This window comes from Thermobia domestica, chromosome 3 (genome assembly GCF_964235325.1).
Source record: "Thermobia domestica chromosome 3, izTheDome1.hap1.1, whole genome shotgun sequence".
In the NCBI taxonomy this organism is placed as follows: Eukaryota; Metazoa; Arthropoda; class Insecta; order Zygentoma; family Lepismatidae; genus Thermobia; species Thermobia domestica.
Genome location: NC_137456.1, coordinates 143476421 through 143494998, shown reverse-complemented (window position 1 = coordinate 143494998; position 18578 = coordinate 143476421). Strand labels below are relative to the sequence as shown.

The following is an 18578-nucleotide window of genomic DNA, read 5'->3' as shown; positions in this document are numbered from 1 at the left end:
TCTCATTTCCCTTAAATCTCACCACTATAATTCTATCATGTGCAAATTCTAGGTTTAATACTTTCTTTGTTAGTCGCTTTGTAAAATTTACTTCCACATGTATTTTCTTTCTTTTTTCTTTCCTCTTCTTTCTTTTTTAATTCGAATAGAACATTTTATAGTTTTCTTTCAAACTTTCTCCCTACCTTTTAATTTAACTTCACTTATTTCCATCAAATCTAAGTTATTCTGTTATGTTTGATCTTTCGATTTTTTTTAATCTTTACATACATTTCATGTTCCTATTCTCAAACTTTTATCTTTATTGGTCCTAATATTTATCATTTTTCTGTTATGCTCTTTTTCCCAAGATCTTCCTCTCCTGGAGATTTGAGTAAGAATATTTTACCCATGGAATGTTATGCCTTGAGTACATCTATCGTACATGTTTCTCCATTTTCCTTATGCGGCAAACTTGGAAACACAGTATAGTAGTTTCTCGTTGTTTTCCACATTTCAACCGTTAAAGACACAACTGATCACGCCTAGAACTAACATTATAGTGCCGTGCCAATCACTAGGATTTGTGCCAAATTAATAACTGGAAGAAATATATTTTTTAGTAGCGAACTATCGTTCACTATTTCACTGTACCACACAATTCTTCCCATCCAATACATAAAGGTTTCTCCACACAGGTGATGTCTATCATCAATGCTATATACAGCATGTACCTAGGTGTGAAAGAATAATTAAATAGCTAAAAAATGTTTTTCATATCCTTTAACTGAAATTTCTTTTATTTAGAAAAAAACACACCTAAAGCTAACATGAAATTCTGCTAATTAAATTTAGTACAATTTCACTAATAAAGCGGCTTATACGCAGTTTATGAATTACCTTTAGGAATAAAGGTAATTTAATTTTAATAAAGAAATAACACAAAACGTTTGCGGTGTACGGCGCCTTGTACATGTGTGACAAAAAGCGGGAGAGATGAGTGGCAATTACATTAAAGGAATGAAACTAGTATAAGTCATGTACGAATTATATCAATGTTGGCATTACTTTTTATCTTGCTTTTCTATCGTAAATCAAATTATTGTAAATCAAATTATTTATGTTAGAAGTGGAGTTCGTAATATCAAAACGCTTACTGTGGTTCACTACATAACAGCAAGCATAACTTCTAAGCTTTCAATATAAATACATACCAACAAATAGTTCAGTTATTCTCAATTTTTATTTATGTTGAATATTTTGTAATGCAGCTTAATATCTTTCCAGCATCGTAGATGCATAACACGTAGTCTACAGTTCAACTTGTAATTATGTTTCTTTGTTATTTATTACCTTAAGACTATTTTAATGTCTGTTTGGTATTATTATCTCCTGCTATCATTTCTTTTATAAGCTGGTAAAAGATACTTCTCTTTTCCATTAATTTTCTGCTCTTATTAGTAGTTTTCTAGCTCATCTTTGTATAGCTCCTTAGCAATTTTCTAGCTCATCTTCTTTGTATAGCTCCTTAGCAATTTTCTAGCTCATCTTCTTTGTATAGCTCCTTAGCAATTTTCTAGCTCATCTTCTTTGTATAGCTCCTTAGCAATTTTCTAGCTCATCTTCTTTGTATAGCTTCTATCTTTTTGCATTGAAGACGAAAACATTAACCCAAAATTTTATAACAGAAGATTTAAATGATATTGTTTCCTTCTGGAGCTTTTGGCTAGAGCCCATATTCAATAAATAAGTGAAAAAAAATATTCTTTTATCTTACTCACCGACAAGAATGCTGTATTCAATGGTAAATGGATATAGGTACGGTGAAAAATCTTCAAAAATAGATGACATTCCACCGGCTTCTTTACAGAAATCATTTAACGCTGAACTGTCATTCCAAGATGCAAGTAGATTTTGAGCTCCTCCTGAGGAAAGAAATGAAAATAAAGTGTTTAATGGTGTTGAATGTATATTCTTCAGTATAATTGGCGTTACACATTGTTGCTAACACTTTTTCTTCCTTCCTTCCTTGTACTTTTTTCTTTCCTTTTGACAATATATATATATATATATATATATATATATATATATATATTAACTTCTACCCCATATTTTGTCATAAGCCTACACATATATCAATTTTATAACAACAACAACAACTACTACTACTACTACTACTATGTTTGCCTAATTGTTCTTTTGTTAAAAATCTAAGCAAACCAATTTCATCACAAATTTTGTTAATTTGGTTAAAACTATTCTTTAAATCCAAAAAATATAGTTAATAAATTCAGACATTAGTAATAGAAAAACATTTTTGAGTTTGTAAGTGTTCTTACGAGAAAGTGTAACATTCAAAAGTGTAACATTTACAAAGAAAAATCACAAAATTTCTAAAAATGTTCACTTACACAATGGACATACATACTTCTAATAGAAGGTAAAAATCATAACATATTTGTAGGTGTTCTATATCAAGCAATATCTATGTTTACTCTACCATGTTATATAATAAGAAAGTTACCTAGCAACTTCAACAATCTTTACAAAAATAAATAAATAAATTTACATATGAATTATCCATTTTGTTGCTAAACGAGTTATTATTTGATGAATGATCATTAATACCTCTCTGTCTCTCTCACACAATGGATATTAATTGTACAGTCAGCGACAAAAGTTCTTTCCGTTTGGTAAAATGTATTTTGGCCGTTTCACCGAGTTTCAACGCTAAAAGGTACAGAAAATTACATTTTTTTTTTAATTTACTGAAAACTATACTCAAATTGTCCTTCCATTTTGACGTTATTTACGAAACTAATTTCATCAAATGGAAAGAACTTCTGTCACTGACTGTACATGTATAATATTACATATACCGATATTTATACTTCAGTGAGTTAATATATCACAATCCGTATGCGAGAGTATCAACATAATTTTTGTTTGGGGAGGAGAGGCTCAGTCGATAATAACATTTTTTTTTTTAAATAACAATGTGAAATTTATGATTTGTTATTTCTTAATAGTATTGAACTCTAAGCAACTTCTATAGTGGTGAGATGGAGGGAGTTTCCTTTTACTTAAGTTCTATGTATATATACCCATAACTAATAAAAGTTTTACTTAAACTGTAATTGTTGGTTTAGTTGAAGTGATTATTCCTTTTACATGTCTAGTCTGATTTGAAAGTTTAGCAGCACGAGAAAATGATTTGAAACATCTCTATGTATTTTTTTAAAAGATACAAGTAGACAATACAAAAGAAAGTTAAAGCCAACATTTAAGAAAATATCAAATCCTAAAAAGCAATCGAGGGCTTGGGAAATTCCCTCCTATGTAAGGAATTTTACTTTTGTACGAATTAAGTGAAATCCATAGATTAGCCTTTTGTGGATTTCTCCACGGAAAGTAATTGCTTTACTATATAGAAATATTAAGTTAGCCATAGGAAGGTTATTTTATAATACCTGCAGAATGCACCTGCTTGGTCACTGCTAATTGAGATTATTTACGCAAAGATAGGAAATATGAAAGAAAATAATTCATAATACTGAAAGTGAAGGAAAAGCTTATATGACATTGTAGTTAGTTCAGTTCCAGTTTCGAATCGATAATTAAGGTGATTAGTTCGAACGCTCTAAAAGGATGAATATTTATTTATTTATTTATTTTTAATAACATTTAGATTTACAAAAATACCATATAGACGCATTTCTTCAGTTTTTCTTCATTGAACTGATACAACATGAAATCGGCATGTAAAGTTCCAAAAACTCATCAAATCAAACCCGTTAGCAACTTCAAAATCAACAACGAATATTTCATCATCTACAAGTCTGAAGACATTGGCTCAAGATTCATATGACCCTGGACTTATCGAGTTGTGTGTTTTGACGTAAAACACTAACAGGTCGGCAACCTAGCCAATTCAGAACTTTCAGCAAAAGTTCTTCTGCCGAGCCCGTTCAAACTACTCGACTCCTTTGCCATTTGAAATGTTCAAGTTTTCCCCCGTAGCCCTATTTCAGTTTGTACACCCAAATTCAAAATTAATCTTATCTATCGTATAAAGTTCCAATGTCCTAAATTATATGTGTAATAATATGCTTTCTAAAATGTATATATGATGAATATTTTCAAACAAGGTTTGAATTACATATTACTACATAAAATTTTAAAAATTATAAATTTTACTCTTTTTTAGAATCTTAACATTAGACTTATGATTGCAGTTATTTTGGAAATGATTATTGTGCAAGTAGAGTTTGAATGCAGAGAATTTAATATGCTTACGTTCATGATATGATGTTAAAGGTAATGCAACCAACGACTCCAAAGATTCTCCAATAAAATTATGCGAGGCACGATAAAAATCCTCTTCATCGTCTGTGGTACTAGAAGGTCTTACGGTAGTAGAACTGCCACCACCACTGCTATGCCATGTCAACGACTCCATTGTCTCTCTCAAGATGGTCCAAAACCAGAAGCATATACTAGAAGCTATGCAATGCATAAGAGCAAACCTTGCAAGTTCTTTGCATCTGTTGATTATCACCTGAAACAAAGATAAAATACGTTATTAAAATGTAAGACTCAAATATCTAGCTCTATGGCTTACAAAAATAAAGATTCATTGCCACAGCAACGATATCTGGCACCCTATATTGACTCAATGCAATTCAGTCAAGATTATTATTATTATTATTATTATTATTATTATTATTATTATTATTATTATTATTATTATTATTATTATTATTATTATTATTAAGTATTCTGCCTTTCAGCAGATCCTGGGATTAATGAGTTTTCTTCTTTTTTTTTCAATTTTAGATTTAGGCCTGGAAATGTTTCTTCCAAGTTTTTCGATCTTCAGCTTGCTCTTTTAACTCCCAATATATTTTTTAAATTATCAATCAGTTGTGTTCTTCTTCTTCTTCCTATTCCTCGCTTTCCTTCCATCTTTCTTTCTATGGTGGTATGAAGGAGACAATTTCTTCGCAAGATGTGTCCAATCCAATTGGCCTTCCTACGAAGGATGCTGGCCAGAAGTGTCCTCTTCTTTCCTATCCGTTTTAAAACATTTTCGTTTGTTGCTTTCTCTATCCACTTTATCTTCTCCATTTTCCTCCAATACCACATTTCGAAATATTTCTCAATATTTCTTCTCTGACTTCTGTAATGTTTAAATCTCTGAACCATATAATCCAATGCTCCATATACAGCACTTGAGCGACTTCTTCGTAAGTATGTTTTCTTGTTGAATGCTTCTTTAGCTATGGTAATTCTTGACTTAATCTCTTTGGTGCAGTAAGCCAGTCAATATTACGAATATTAAAACATAATGGTTAGAATATAATATAACGATGGTGGATTCAAATACTCCTACTCGTAGTATTCAAGAATTTGTAACTTTGACTTTGTTCCTAATTTGTTATCTTTAGCTTTCATCCACGATAAAATTGGCCTTTGATGCTGTTAGCATTTACTTTAAAGATATAATTAGACTCTGTTAAATGTACACAGGTGTTTAGATTATTAGAAAGAAACTTATTTCTCACTTGATTAATTAAGTATTATCATAAATGAATAATGACTAAACCTAAATTAATAACATAAGTTAATTTACGAGCTCAATTAAATTTAAAGCCCAGATTGTGAAAGACTTGAATGTAACTAATCAATAGCAGCAATTGTTATTAAAGCTCGCAATCATCTCCAGGATCGACTATTGCGAGATTTTTCTACAATACAAAAATAAGCAGTGATTCAAATTATTAAGAACTTTTGATCTGAAATCAAAGATTTAGTTCTCTAGGCAACTAGTTGTCCTCAATTTCCCTCATACATGCATCACATTGCAAGTAGGATAAATTAATTCAGATACGATAAGTTGTTCCAAATACATCAAAAGAAAAATATCAGTTAACATAAGGCTTAAGGATAACATATTTCAATATATGCTTATCTAGTAGGGTTTTAGAAAGACTTTCAAAAAAAAATAACAACATAGAACAACATATTTGATCATTAGAGCCCGGATTTTTATGCAAAATGCTTGTTTATAGTAACATGCAGAAACGTATGGAAAGTATCTTTTTCTTTCCTACGGATTTGTAAGGATTCATTTGAGACACATATGATAGCGCATATAAGTGCATATTTTGAGTGAACTTCGATGTGCATGCATATTTCGTAAACTTTGCAGAATATTGCATATTTCCGAATTTTATTGCTGCATGCTAGCGTATTTTAGAGTATATCACAAGAAAGTAGGTTGTACTTAAAAGTAAACTGAATCACTTTGTAAATAAAAGAAGAAATGTTGTAGCATAAATATAGAATAAAATGCATAGAATAATAGAATAAAGTGTTGTATCCTAAATTAGTCCACCTGACTTGTCTTGCACACAGTCTTCATCGCGTAGCAGAAACAATCAGATGTCAATATCTAGAAGTAGATGTGCTTGTACTAAATGTAAACAAAGTAGTTGTGAAAGCTCCATCGCGCGTACGTATCTTTCACGAAGTTGCGAAAACTGTTCTACCACATACGCTACCAGTTTTAACCCAATGGGGCTCGTGGCTAGAAGTTGTGTCGTATTATGCAAATAACTTAAGTCAAGTGAAGACAGTTGTACACTCACTAAATCCCGATGACGCAGCCCTAGTTATGTGTCACAAAATTGTTTCTGTATAAGTGGTAACACAACCACTTCTCGAGAATACCTAAAATTATCAGACAGTTGGAAAACTCATAACAATGCTTTCAGCATTCACTCTCCTTGTTAGACGAATAATCGTAGACTTTGTCCAGTGAAACTCACGATGTTGCGACAATAGACTCAGATAAACTTCGCCAAATATTAGGTAAAAATCCCGGATAGAAAACAATCTGTGACATTGCAAATGTACCTCATTTTGAAAACAATGAATTGGAAGAGGACCTAACACAGGAAGACATTTGGTGTTTTTCAAATGCACCAGTAATTTCTGCTGATGTAGAAAGGAACTTTTCGATCTACAAAACTTTGCTTACTGATAAACGCAGAAGGTTTACAAAAGAAAACGTAAGAAAGGCGTACACAGTTAATTACAACAGATGTTATTAAGATAAGATATTTTTGTACGAAATCGAGATTTTACTTTCTTAGTGTATATTTCAGCGCATATGTTAAATTTTTAATGCATATTTCAGTGCATATTTTTGATATTTTTCGTGCATATTTGCATGCATATCTCGGGGTTGGTTTGTGCATGGAAATCTGGGCTCTATTGATCATTTTAACTTCAAATTTAACACAATGACAACTATGTAGATATATGTATATCGTGTCTCTCTTTTTCAGGAGATACCTTGTTTATTTATACAAACCTGTATTTAATAGTCTCAGCTAGTTCATCGTTAAGTGGGTTGAGGAAGAAGTTTCAAACTAGAATTTGTTTTTTTAAATATTATTTATTTTAAAAAATGAAAACAAAATCAGGAATTACTTTAAATAATTTTATCTTCTTATGCGATTACGTTTTCTCGTATGTTATTAGATTTAAAAAAAACTTCTTATGCGAGTAATATTTAGCATCTATTATTAGAAATTATTTAAATAAATTTTTCTTCTTAAGCGAGGTATTTTTTGTGTCTAACACTTGGCACTTTTAAGTAACAAGTACACCGTTAGTAACATTTTAATAACAATAAAAAAATATAGTAGTGTAAGAGGAAACACTATGCATTCAAGAATCAACACAGTGTCTCACATGCAAATAAGAAAAATCCATGGATACTGACTCTGTATTTTGTATTGAAAACTGAGGCTTCACTCAATACCAATTTTTCTGTTTGCAATTGCCCTTTCACGTGGTTCTATTTATTTTTTTTTTATTTAAGTCATTAGTACCTTTCGTGCTTGTGCTCACGGATTCAACACCCACTGAGCGTACAGATTTTTCCATTGACTAATATTCGAGTTTAACATTCCTCTTCAGCATGGTGGGAATGTGAGAAATGAGATGTTGCTTGAAGTGGAATCTGATCACTTCTCACTCTTCATGTAAGGCAAGTACCCCACCGGGGATAAAACCAAGTATCACGTATATTATAAAGTTGGCCATGAAGAGGCATCTAGTTTTTCAATTTTACTTAGCATCACATGGCGGAGTTAAAAGATTGAGAATTCAGTTCTGAAAAACCAGAAAGTATAATGCTGGAAATACGCATAAAATATGTTTCTGTTTGTCTAGTGACAGAACCTAAACCCTATCACTTCATAAATCTTTAAGCTCACTTAAAACTATGCCCCAAATAATCATAAGTACATTTAGCACCAATTCCGCTTCATATGTGTATGGTGGTGATGAAATCATTTAAACGACAAATAATGAATCAAAGCGATAAAACAACTACCGTTATTTTATTAGAAAGTATTTGATTATTTTAAACTTAATTCTTTATCTACTAAGTAGTTTGTCGTATGGGAAACTGGAATACATGGTTTTGTAGATAATTTTATGCTTTTCAATTTTTGCCTTCGACTTCTTCCCTGCTGTCAATACTTATGGACCTTAAAGGGGAGAAAAAATTCCCGTGGAACCTATTTCGCTGCTATTTTATCAAGATAGCGACTAACTCACAACTTGGATTTATCAGAACGTCTAATATTTCATACATTTTTATTATACAAATATTTCTGTGAGGAACAAACTTCTGTTCAAATTTTATCAAACTTTGGATTTAAAAATTACTCAAACGAGTGTATCAATACATTACTCATTATTACACGTAATTATTATCAATTTTCTCAAGCTTTATATTATATATATAAATCTCCAATTTATTCTTTATTTTTCAAAAAATGTTTACCCTACACTACTTGATCACCTTATGAACGAACTGTTTGTATGTCTTCGGCATCTTCGCGTGGAATCGAACTTATTATAGTTGTAAAAACTACACCTCATGTTGTTCTTACTAACAAAAAATAAGCTGTAGTGACCGTATATATTAATTCCAATGCAAGAGAATAAAAAGTCTGTGCGCAGCTCACACATCATCATTAAACTTCTAGGAGCAATGCTGTGAGTGAAAAATTATTAAGTAAAATAATGTAACAGTATCGTTGAGAGAAATGTCATCTTTGAGATCGTGACAATTATGTCTTGAAAAACTTCAATGCAATTCGGCATAACCTATAATACTTATTTCCCCTTACAATATGCAGGGATATGCAGCTCTTACATGTGAGCCGGACCTGCCATGCATGAATACACAAATAGTATTGAATGGACAAATGGCTAGTGTACGTGCTTTCATGCCAAGATTTGAGTTTGACTCTTCAGACTTAGTGGCATTTCTGACTCCACGTTACACACTGTGTTAAACTACAATTATTTGATCAGTCAATATACAAATGACTTCTTAACAAAATTGGACTAAAGTTTTTATTTTATTTTATTTCTCCTTAATTGCTCTAAACTTATGTAGATTGCTACTTACGTTAGAATATTTGAAGATAATGAACAACTGGAAAAACGAGTATGTAGGATAGATTATATCGAGAATCAATGTTGCCACATGTGCGCATTTCTCGTAAGTCTCTTCAGATGTTGTAAAATAGGTGACTTGGTGACTCAGCAGGAGCGCACTGTGTATTAGGTGACCAAAACAGAACCCTGAAAATAGCAAAATTACACTGATTTAAATTTTATTTATGCAAGCTAAATAATGTAATGAATCACAACAATCAATTTTGTAACAACTTATGGAGCTAAGCTGAAACACGAAGGAAAAAAAAAATGGACGCTCATTTACAAGCAAACGACTTAATATTTGTTGTTAAACGTAATCATAGGTAAAAGTTCGGAGAAACTATTTTAGAGGAATTCCAGTTAGTGCATTGTAATAATAAATGGAAATGTGTCAGAGAAAGATATGTGTGTTTCCTAGAAAAGCTTGTTACTTACCCAAAAATCAAGAAATTTAGTTGATTTTGAGTATATTATTTTTACTCTATTTTATATTACTTAAAAATCTAGACAATGTTTGTTTTGAATGCGATGGAATACTCGTAATATAAACTATTACGTTGTAAACTGTTATATTCTTAGTGATCGTAAACTAATAAAATGATTGCTTCTACAAATCATGTGTCCAGTTTATTAAAGTCATTTTTAACAGGTGCTAACAGCGCTTTCAAATCTAACTCTTTTATTAGTTAGAATACACATTACCATCTTCTCACTAAACTCTATCATACGAAAAAATTACTTTTCAAATTTGAATGAAGTCAGTCGGGTTGGTTTTCAGTAAATAAATCTAAGTTCAAGAAATTTTCTTTTCATGTCCAAAACAAATAAAAATGTTACATCTTTACTACCAATCAAAGATAATTGTCGCCTTCCATTTATCAGTTATTCTTATGTATCAATTATGTCTAAATTTTAACCTGATTAATTATATGAAACATTTTGAAACTTAACTCTGACTACATGAAGCTTTCCTTAAAATGATGCTGTGTTAATAATCTTCAAATTCTAATTGAATTATTACTCTTAACTTATAAATAATAGGAATTGTTTTTGTGTTCAACTGCTTTTTGATTGGATCCCGGGACAAGTATTCCAAAATTTGAGAAGAAAGTAAAACTTAACATAATGAATCGCAAGAAAGCTTGTAATATAAACACATATTACCATAAAATAAAATTAGCAGTAAAAGAATTAATAAAATGTCATATCTCATGCCTACCTGCTGCACCAACTTTTAAATAAAAACTCCCCGAGTGTCGGTCATAGCTAAAACAATAGTGATGAGGAAGGTTTGCACAATGCCATGGCAGTTGTATTGATAGATGAAGGTCACCATCTGGAGATTCTCGAAATTCAACATCTTCTTTGAATGAAGCATCTAATGTAATAAATGAAGCGGAATTTATCACATAAGGAATACAATTCTGTAAGCGAAATTCTTTGTTCAAAGTATTTTATTAGCATAATTACAACTTACACTAATGAGTAATAGATGTAGGAAACGAAACCTTACTTCTTCTGTAATTCATGTATCTAATTTTAAAAAGTATACCCTTACATAATATTAGTTTCTAGTTGCAGCATTTTAAAGGATAAAGAATATCAAGCTTTCTATTTGTTAATTATTGTGTATTTAGCACCTAGAAACTAATAAATCACTTTATTGTACTTTCTAGACGAAGCTTAATCCAAAGTTTCTTTCCTAACGTCCGGTGTTAACATTGAACTTCTATATTGCAAGCCAGACATATGCACACTAAAGGTAAACAAGCTCCTTGCTAAAGTACGTAGCAATTCTATAAAATATTCTATTCTGTAAAATAAACTAATCTCTATTTTGTAAGCATTCTTTAACTATTGTACTAAAAAGCCAACTGCGATTACTCAAACAACCAAATAAGTGTTGGCCAATGTTGGATTTTGGTGATAATCACCATTTTTCAACAGTACTAATATATTGATGATGTCCACTTTGCCGCAGTAGTTTTCAACCAAACAATTTTCACCTTAAACACAACCAATTTTCAACTTAACCACCAAAAATAAACGTTAGTCACACGGTGAATATTGGTTGGTAGAATTTAACGAAATTAGTAATCATAAATTATAGTTAGTGTAAAAGTGAAAATGCGTTGGTTGAAATCTACAGTATTAATTACCATAAATATTTGTGTCCTAAAGTTGTTTTACACACGAAAAATCAACTTAATCACACAGGAACGTAGGGTCCATCATTTGGTTACTTGTGTAATAAAAAAAAAGCTTACTGTTGTTAAATTGTTGTATCTACTGAACAGTTAAAATCAGGCACAATTTCAGGTTATGCCAATACGAATAAATTTCAGTACTATTAAATGTACAGTCTTGTTCACAAAATCTTGGCCAGAGATCTTGTTTGAAAAAGTTATATTTTGGCAACCATACGTAGGTAATTCAATTGCTTGAAGATCTCAATTAGCCTGCGAAAATCAACATTTGTTTGATTTGATTCCAAATGTGAGTTAAAACAAAGGGCTTTTCAGAGATGTGAGTGGTCAGGTTTTTATGAATAAGACTGTACAACGATAATGGTATAGATTGCAAGCAGTGACACTAGTCACAATAGTAAATAAAAGAAAGCGTTTCATAGTCAATAATTAAGAAAACTAAGGAATGTTTTCGAGGATCACAGTCATCATCAGCAACTTACATTTTTTTAAGGTAAAAAAGGTGTAAAAATACAAAAACATGTGGAAAAGGTGAAGGGATAAAAACTTAATTCGCAGCAACGACACAACTTCACGTGACTGAGCAAATAAACCATCATTGATCACTGTAAAGCTAGTCACTGGTTTCTGCTGCCACATAAGTACTCTTTCTTCTTTGTAAATGGCGGCAATGTATGGTAAAAAGATTGCTCCATAATTTCGCCTTATCCAGATTAAGTATAGGGATTAATCTATGAATGTAAAAAGACTCCTTAATTTTGCGTCAGTTGTAGTTTTTGCTTTCGTTTAATAAATTTATTGTTAAACAGATATTAACAATACTATATGTATTTTCCCTAGGGTGTAGTGACAGTCCACATAATTCTTGAGGTTTAAAAGTTCTGGTAGCACAAGCATACGTAACTACTCTGGTACAAATATTCCTTTTCATTTTACCTATGAACAATTTATCACACTGGACACTGTCCACTCGATTGTTGATAATCGGTAATATAAGATTTGAAGTTTGTTGGGTATTTCCCAATTGATTTTGGAGGAACTTCTGAAGTACTAATAAATTTCTGTAGTAATTTCTTTATATTTGCAGAAACATGTGGAAACAATGGAACGCCAATCTATTTCTCCGTATCAGTTTTTCTTGGTTATTGAGTACAACATCTGTAAGTCTCTTGTTGAATCTGTTTGACCATTTGATTAATGAGACTTTTGTAAACCATTTTCCAGTCTTGTTTTTATGGGGTACTGAATTTCCTGTTTGAGATAATCGGAAAGACGTGATAGTACAATGGCTCTCCTAAAAATGTTTTTCCACATATTCATCTTCTGAAGCCCCGGGTTCGATTCCCGGCGGGAGTTCATGTGGTTCGGATTCCACGTTAATCAGTAGGTCCATGTCTCATATAGCCTCGCTGCTGAACGGGACGTTAAACTCAAAATCAACTCAACTCAATATTCTGAAGCCATGAATATAATGATTTGAAACTCATACTTTGTACCGGCCGAAGTTTTACGATACACTGAAGTAAATTTATTTGCATGCCTTCTTATGATGATATCCAAGAAATTGAGCGTACTATTATCTTCATGTTACTATAGTGAACTTAATTATAGGGTACTTCTGATTGAATTCATGAAACAGCATTTTTTCTAAAAGTCAAGGTCATTCTGGTAGAAAATCAGAGAATCATCTGCATAACAAAAATACCTTATTGAGATGATCAGTGATTACAAGTGACCAATGATGGTTTATTTGCCACAGTGTTCTGCGACGTGAAGTTTTGTAGTGGCTTCAAATTATCTTTTCATCCCTTCGCCTTTTTCACACGTTTCTTAAAATTCTTTAACCTTTTTCAGACTTACATAAGCTGATGATGAGGGCAGTGATCTTCGAAAACGTTACTTTATTTTCATAATTATTGCGGTGAGTATGAAACAATTTCTATTGTTTACTATTGTACAATGATACTATTAATTTTATCTTAAATATGTTACAACAGTTGCTTTGTATTTAATTTTCTTCAATCTCTCTGTCTGTCTTGTTTTGTGCATAAATTTTATATTCAATTTTTTAATGCCTCCAACTATATTTACAATGTCGAACATTTTTCGTATATAGATAAGAAACTTCCCTTATTATATATTTGGAATTTCATTATCTGTATTTTAGTTTCAGTGTTTTAGTAAATTAACATATTAAAAACTTGGCTGACAGGAATAAATGTACCAAGACGAACTACTTCACAATTTGCAACCACTAACCATATAGATTGATTAGTAAGTGACAACTTGCAAAAATTTGCATCACAGAATTTGTTTTTTTAAAAAAAGCTCAAAATGTAGTATATAAAAAATATTTAGTGAAAATGTTTTGGTATTAGCGTTTATGATCTCAGCTAACACAAGTTTGAGAAATTACACACTAAGACAATTACTGTTTTCAGAAAGAAATCAAGCGATTAGGGATAATTTAAGAAACCACCTCATGTTGATTTTTGTGACTGAGGAATATCTGAAAAACTATATAGGCACTTGCCTTGTCTGTAGTTAAAAGTTTAATAACTCTTTCGTTTGACGTACAATTATCTTGATAGATTTAGTAAGAAACAAGCAAAAAGGTTAATACCCACCGCAAAAAATAGCCGAGTTTTCTTCTGCATGTAAAAAGCAATTTCGGAAGAACTTTCTTCCATCTTCAGCTTACTTAAAATTCATAGAAAATTTTAAAATATGAAGGAGAATGTGGAAAGGTAAAAAATCGTTAAAAGGATTAAGAAATGTAAAAAAAGTTTATTTGTGTTTTACATTTCTTAGTCCTTTTAACCATTTTTTTTATATTTCCACATTCTCCTTCATGTTTTTAAATCTTCTTTGAATTTTAAGTAAGCTGGAAATGGAAGAAGGTTCTTTCGAAAGCGCTTCTTCATGTAGAAGGAAACTCTGCTATTTTTTGCGGTGATTATTAGCCTTTTTGCTTGTCTCTTACTAAATATCATCACCGCTCGTAATATTGTCATGAATTACCATGTGATGTGATCTTGATGAATTATATTTTATCGTCTTAGTTTACGGTAAAGAATATACAACACATGGAAATGAAATGCTGTAAAATTTATATTTATTCAGCTGATAATAAATATATCTGTCACTTTGTTCAAGCTATGCTTTATGAAAGTTTTCTACAAAAATTAAGAAAAGAATACAACAGAAAATGTTTAAATCGATGCAAATATTTCTAGGTACTATTGTATTTTCAGCGATAGATATAAATTGTTTCTATGACAACAAACAAAAGATTAGAAATAAAAATTATTGGACTTTTTATTACTTGATCATGTTAAACGTATATTCATTAATGGAACAATGTAAAGTACCCAAAATAAACTACAAAACCTATAAGCTTGATATGAATTTATAATAGGCTTTAGTTCTTACCGTCTTTTCCTGGAGTGCCACTACCGGTCTGAATTTTCATTTTATTCAGGTACCTTCTGATATCAGAGTACAAAAATATCAACCACACTAGGCCAACAGTTACTAGGTATATGCTGAAAGACTGCCAAAAATATTTCTATTATAAACTTATTTATCTATACATGACAAAAAAAAAAAAAAATAAAAATAAATAAATTTATAAGGTATTGAATACATAGATAGTTTCCAAAATTTAATTAAAAAAATATTACTATGATACTAGTGTCTAACACAAATTCAATTTCTAAATTTTCTTGATTTTATCTAATGTTACTAACATTAAGTATATTTCCTCTTAAAAAGTCATTTGATTATTTTAACGATTGTAAAATATCATTGATAAATAATAGAACGAAGTTATTACTACAGTTTTGCATCAAATTAAAATATAAGATACATACATGGTTGAGTATCACCTCATAACAATAGTATACTAATGAAGGATGAAAGTTATGAAATACTAACTAATTCAATAAAAGAATGTGCAATATACAAGGCGTTTCAAAACAACACCGACAGCGTTAGGAAGATGATTCCTGACACCAAGATAAGACAAAAATTATAGACCAACCTGGGTGCACAAATGCTTCCTTTCAGAGTTATAGGCTGCCGAAAAATGAAAAAAGAACTTTAGAGGTCTATAGTTCTAAAGCTATGGGACCTACCGTAGTCGGGTCAAGGCTTCACTTAGAAACTAGTAGGTGCCCTATCCAAATTTCCATGTTTCAGAATCCTGCGATACTTCCGCAACAATTTTTATAGAGATAGTTGATGAGTACTTCAAGTTATATGACCGTAGAAAAACACCCTCTATAAAAATTGTTGCGTGAGTACCTTAGGATTCTGAAACATGTATTTTTGGGTAGGGCACATATTAGTTCCTAAGTGAAATCTTGACCCGACTATGGTAGGCCCCACAGTTTTGGAGTTATGGACCTTTAAATTTCATTTTTTCATATTTTTGGCAACCTATAACTCCGAAAGGAAGCATTTGTGCACCCAGGTTGGTCTATACTTTTCGTCTTATCTTGGTGTCAGGAATCACCTCCCAAATGTTGTCGGTGTTGTTTTGAAACACTCTGTATATAAGCTTTTGGTAACAGAAAGAGGAACAAAATAAAGCAGGTAAGTAGTGAAAATCTTGTCATTGTTAGTACAAGTATTTAAGCAATCGAACAACATTAGCTCTTCCGTACGTACATTAACTGATCCCTATGTCCAATTTTTCAATAAAATGTCTTCAAGACCGTATAGAAACATGAAAAATATAGGAAAATGGTGCTGCTCTTCCATCCTATCATACAATATGGTAGTTTAGAGCAGTAGTTTCCAACCGGGGTGTCGCGAAACATTGGTGTATCGCACAGTCCTGTAGGATGGGTCGCGAAATTTTACAATTTAAAAATCATGAAGCATTCAAGAATTAGTAAAAGTCAATTTTGAGACATACTTCACCAGTCAATATCTTCAGTGATGGTAGCAATTTTCAGTACTACATAGAGTCACTACTTTATATAAACTTATAAACTTTATTCTTATAATTTATATTATTAATAATAAAAATCAAATATGTGATATCGTGAGCTTTCAGTAAATTGTGTCATTACTCAAAAAGGTTGAGAAACACTGACTTAAGTTGACAGACAGATTCTATTTTCTTTATCAATTTTCTATTTGTCCTCTCTCCTCTTTTTCATGGTCTGATTAAGATGTAATAATAACCGAACGTTTCAGTATATTTTTTAATGTGCAGAATATAACTAAGTTGAAAACCATAAAAATTTAACTTCATTTGAGACACAATAGCCCAAGTAATGTTTATATTGACTTATTTCTATAAGTTTACTCATTCCTTATAAATTTCAATGTGTTTACGCAGTATGTTCAAGAAACTTTACAAAGAAATATTAAAAGGAAATTATATATAACTTCTTTGAAAATTACGTTACGATATGTTTCACATAGCACTTTTTTCTTTCGTTGTTTTCAGTAAATGATTACCTTAACATGTAAGTAGTAAAACTAACATACAACTTTAAATATACACAGTATACACAAGATTTCAGTATTTGCAGAATTTTTCTAACTCGCATTGTAAAAATCTTTGTTTGTATGTATATATTGTATGTTAGACTTCTGTATAATGTTTTTTTTAATTACCTGCTAATATAATAATGTTACTGACATGCAAGATATAAGTGAGCTAAATTTACAAATATGGTCACTAGAATCCAGTATATATATTTGAAATGTAATTATATATTTTGTCATATTGTACCAGCAAATTTTTATCACAAACTACTATAATTGGGAATACCAATTTAATAATATTGAGTCACACAAAGCTTACCTCTGCCATCGTTGTCTCCCGTGATACCAAGTCGGCAATGTAGATGACAACACCCAAAGTAACAATAAAAACGGCATATACACAACTGAGTATTACTGTCAGGTTACCCCTGAAATAAATCACGAAAGAACATAATTAATAAATATATGTCATATAAACTTAACTTTGAACTCAGTCGTTAAGATTAAAAATGAAATTACTTTGTCATACTTAAAGTTAACGTGGACTGCATACATTAAAGTGATCATTTGAAGAGCATCAAAATAACTGTAGGTTTCTTCTTCCATGGCTTCTTCCGATTTAAAATTCTCTTTCAATGAAGAAGTAGGGTATGATTACTTTAAAATCAGATTTAAGCCACAGATTCTAACAATTTCGTAAAGAAAACTCACAGACATGTTTACTGATAAACGAAATAATTTTGTGTTTACTTAATCCGGTGTTTATTCAGGTTTCTTTGTTAAGATCAAATGACTAAAGAAACTTTATTATCTCTTTCAAATTTTCGCACTGAAACTTCCCTCCCAGTAGTGTTGTGAAAAAATACTTTGGTGATTGACTTCAGGATCTGTGAAACTTGTATCGTTCATAATTAAAGACGTTTTCGAAAATCGCTTCACGTATTTTCGAGTTCGCAGAGACACCCAAGAAATCTCAAAATGTGTCTCCAAATTACCAACACCTACTTCTTATGCTGTATTATTTACTGTCCGTATAGTTTTGTAATGGTCTTTTCTTGAATTATCTCTTATGTTGCAAATTTGTCTTTTTGATAATTTATTCTAAAAATTTCCTTATTTTTTGTTCTAAAAACAAATAGAATTACCTATTAGTACTAACTGAAAGAAGTAAGGGGTGCCCAAAGGACTCCTATCAAATTTAGACCAATTGCTATTGACCCTTCTTCATAGTACTTCGCAGTCTTCACAGCTATGTTATATTGTTTTCCTTTTATTGCAATAATCATGTTTATAGTGAACCAATTCTGTATAAGATTCATTTGAAGAGACTGGTGATTAATTTTTATATATCCAGAGTACCAA

At 31.0% G+C, this 18578-nt stretch overlaps 1 protein-coding gene across 3 annotated transcripts in view; it reads right to left on the bottom strand.

The window, feature by feature from the left end:
* Nucleotides 1-18578, bottom strand: part of LOC145680782 (proton channel OtopLc-like) — a 159797-nt gene that overhangs the window by 13546 nt on the left and 127673 nt on the right. For all 3 annotated transcript variants that reach the window (XM_081751784.1, XM_081751785.1, XM_081751783.1), the window contains exons 4-9: nt 17536-17644; nt 15147-15267; nt 10727-10885; nt 9476-9651; nt 4276-4537; nt 1761-1904 (exon numbers count right to left, since the gene is read on the bottom strand). In XM_081751784.1, the coding sequence (XP_081607910.1) occupies nt 1761-1904; nt 4276-4537; nt 9476-9651; nt 10727-10885; nt 15147-15267; nt 17536-17644 (971 nt within the window). The remainder of the gene's footprint in view (nt 1-1760; nt 1905-4275; nt 4538-9475; nt 9652-10726; nt 10886-15146; nt 15268-17535; nt 17645-18578) is intronic.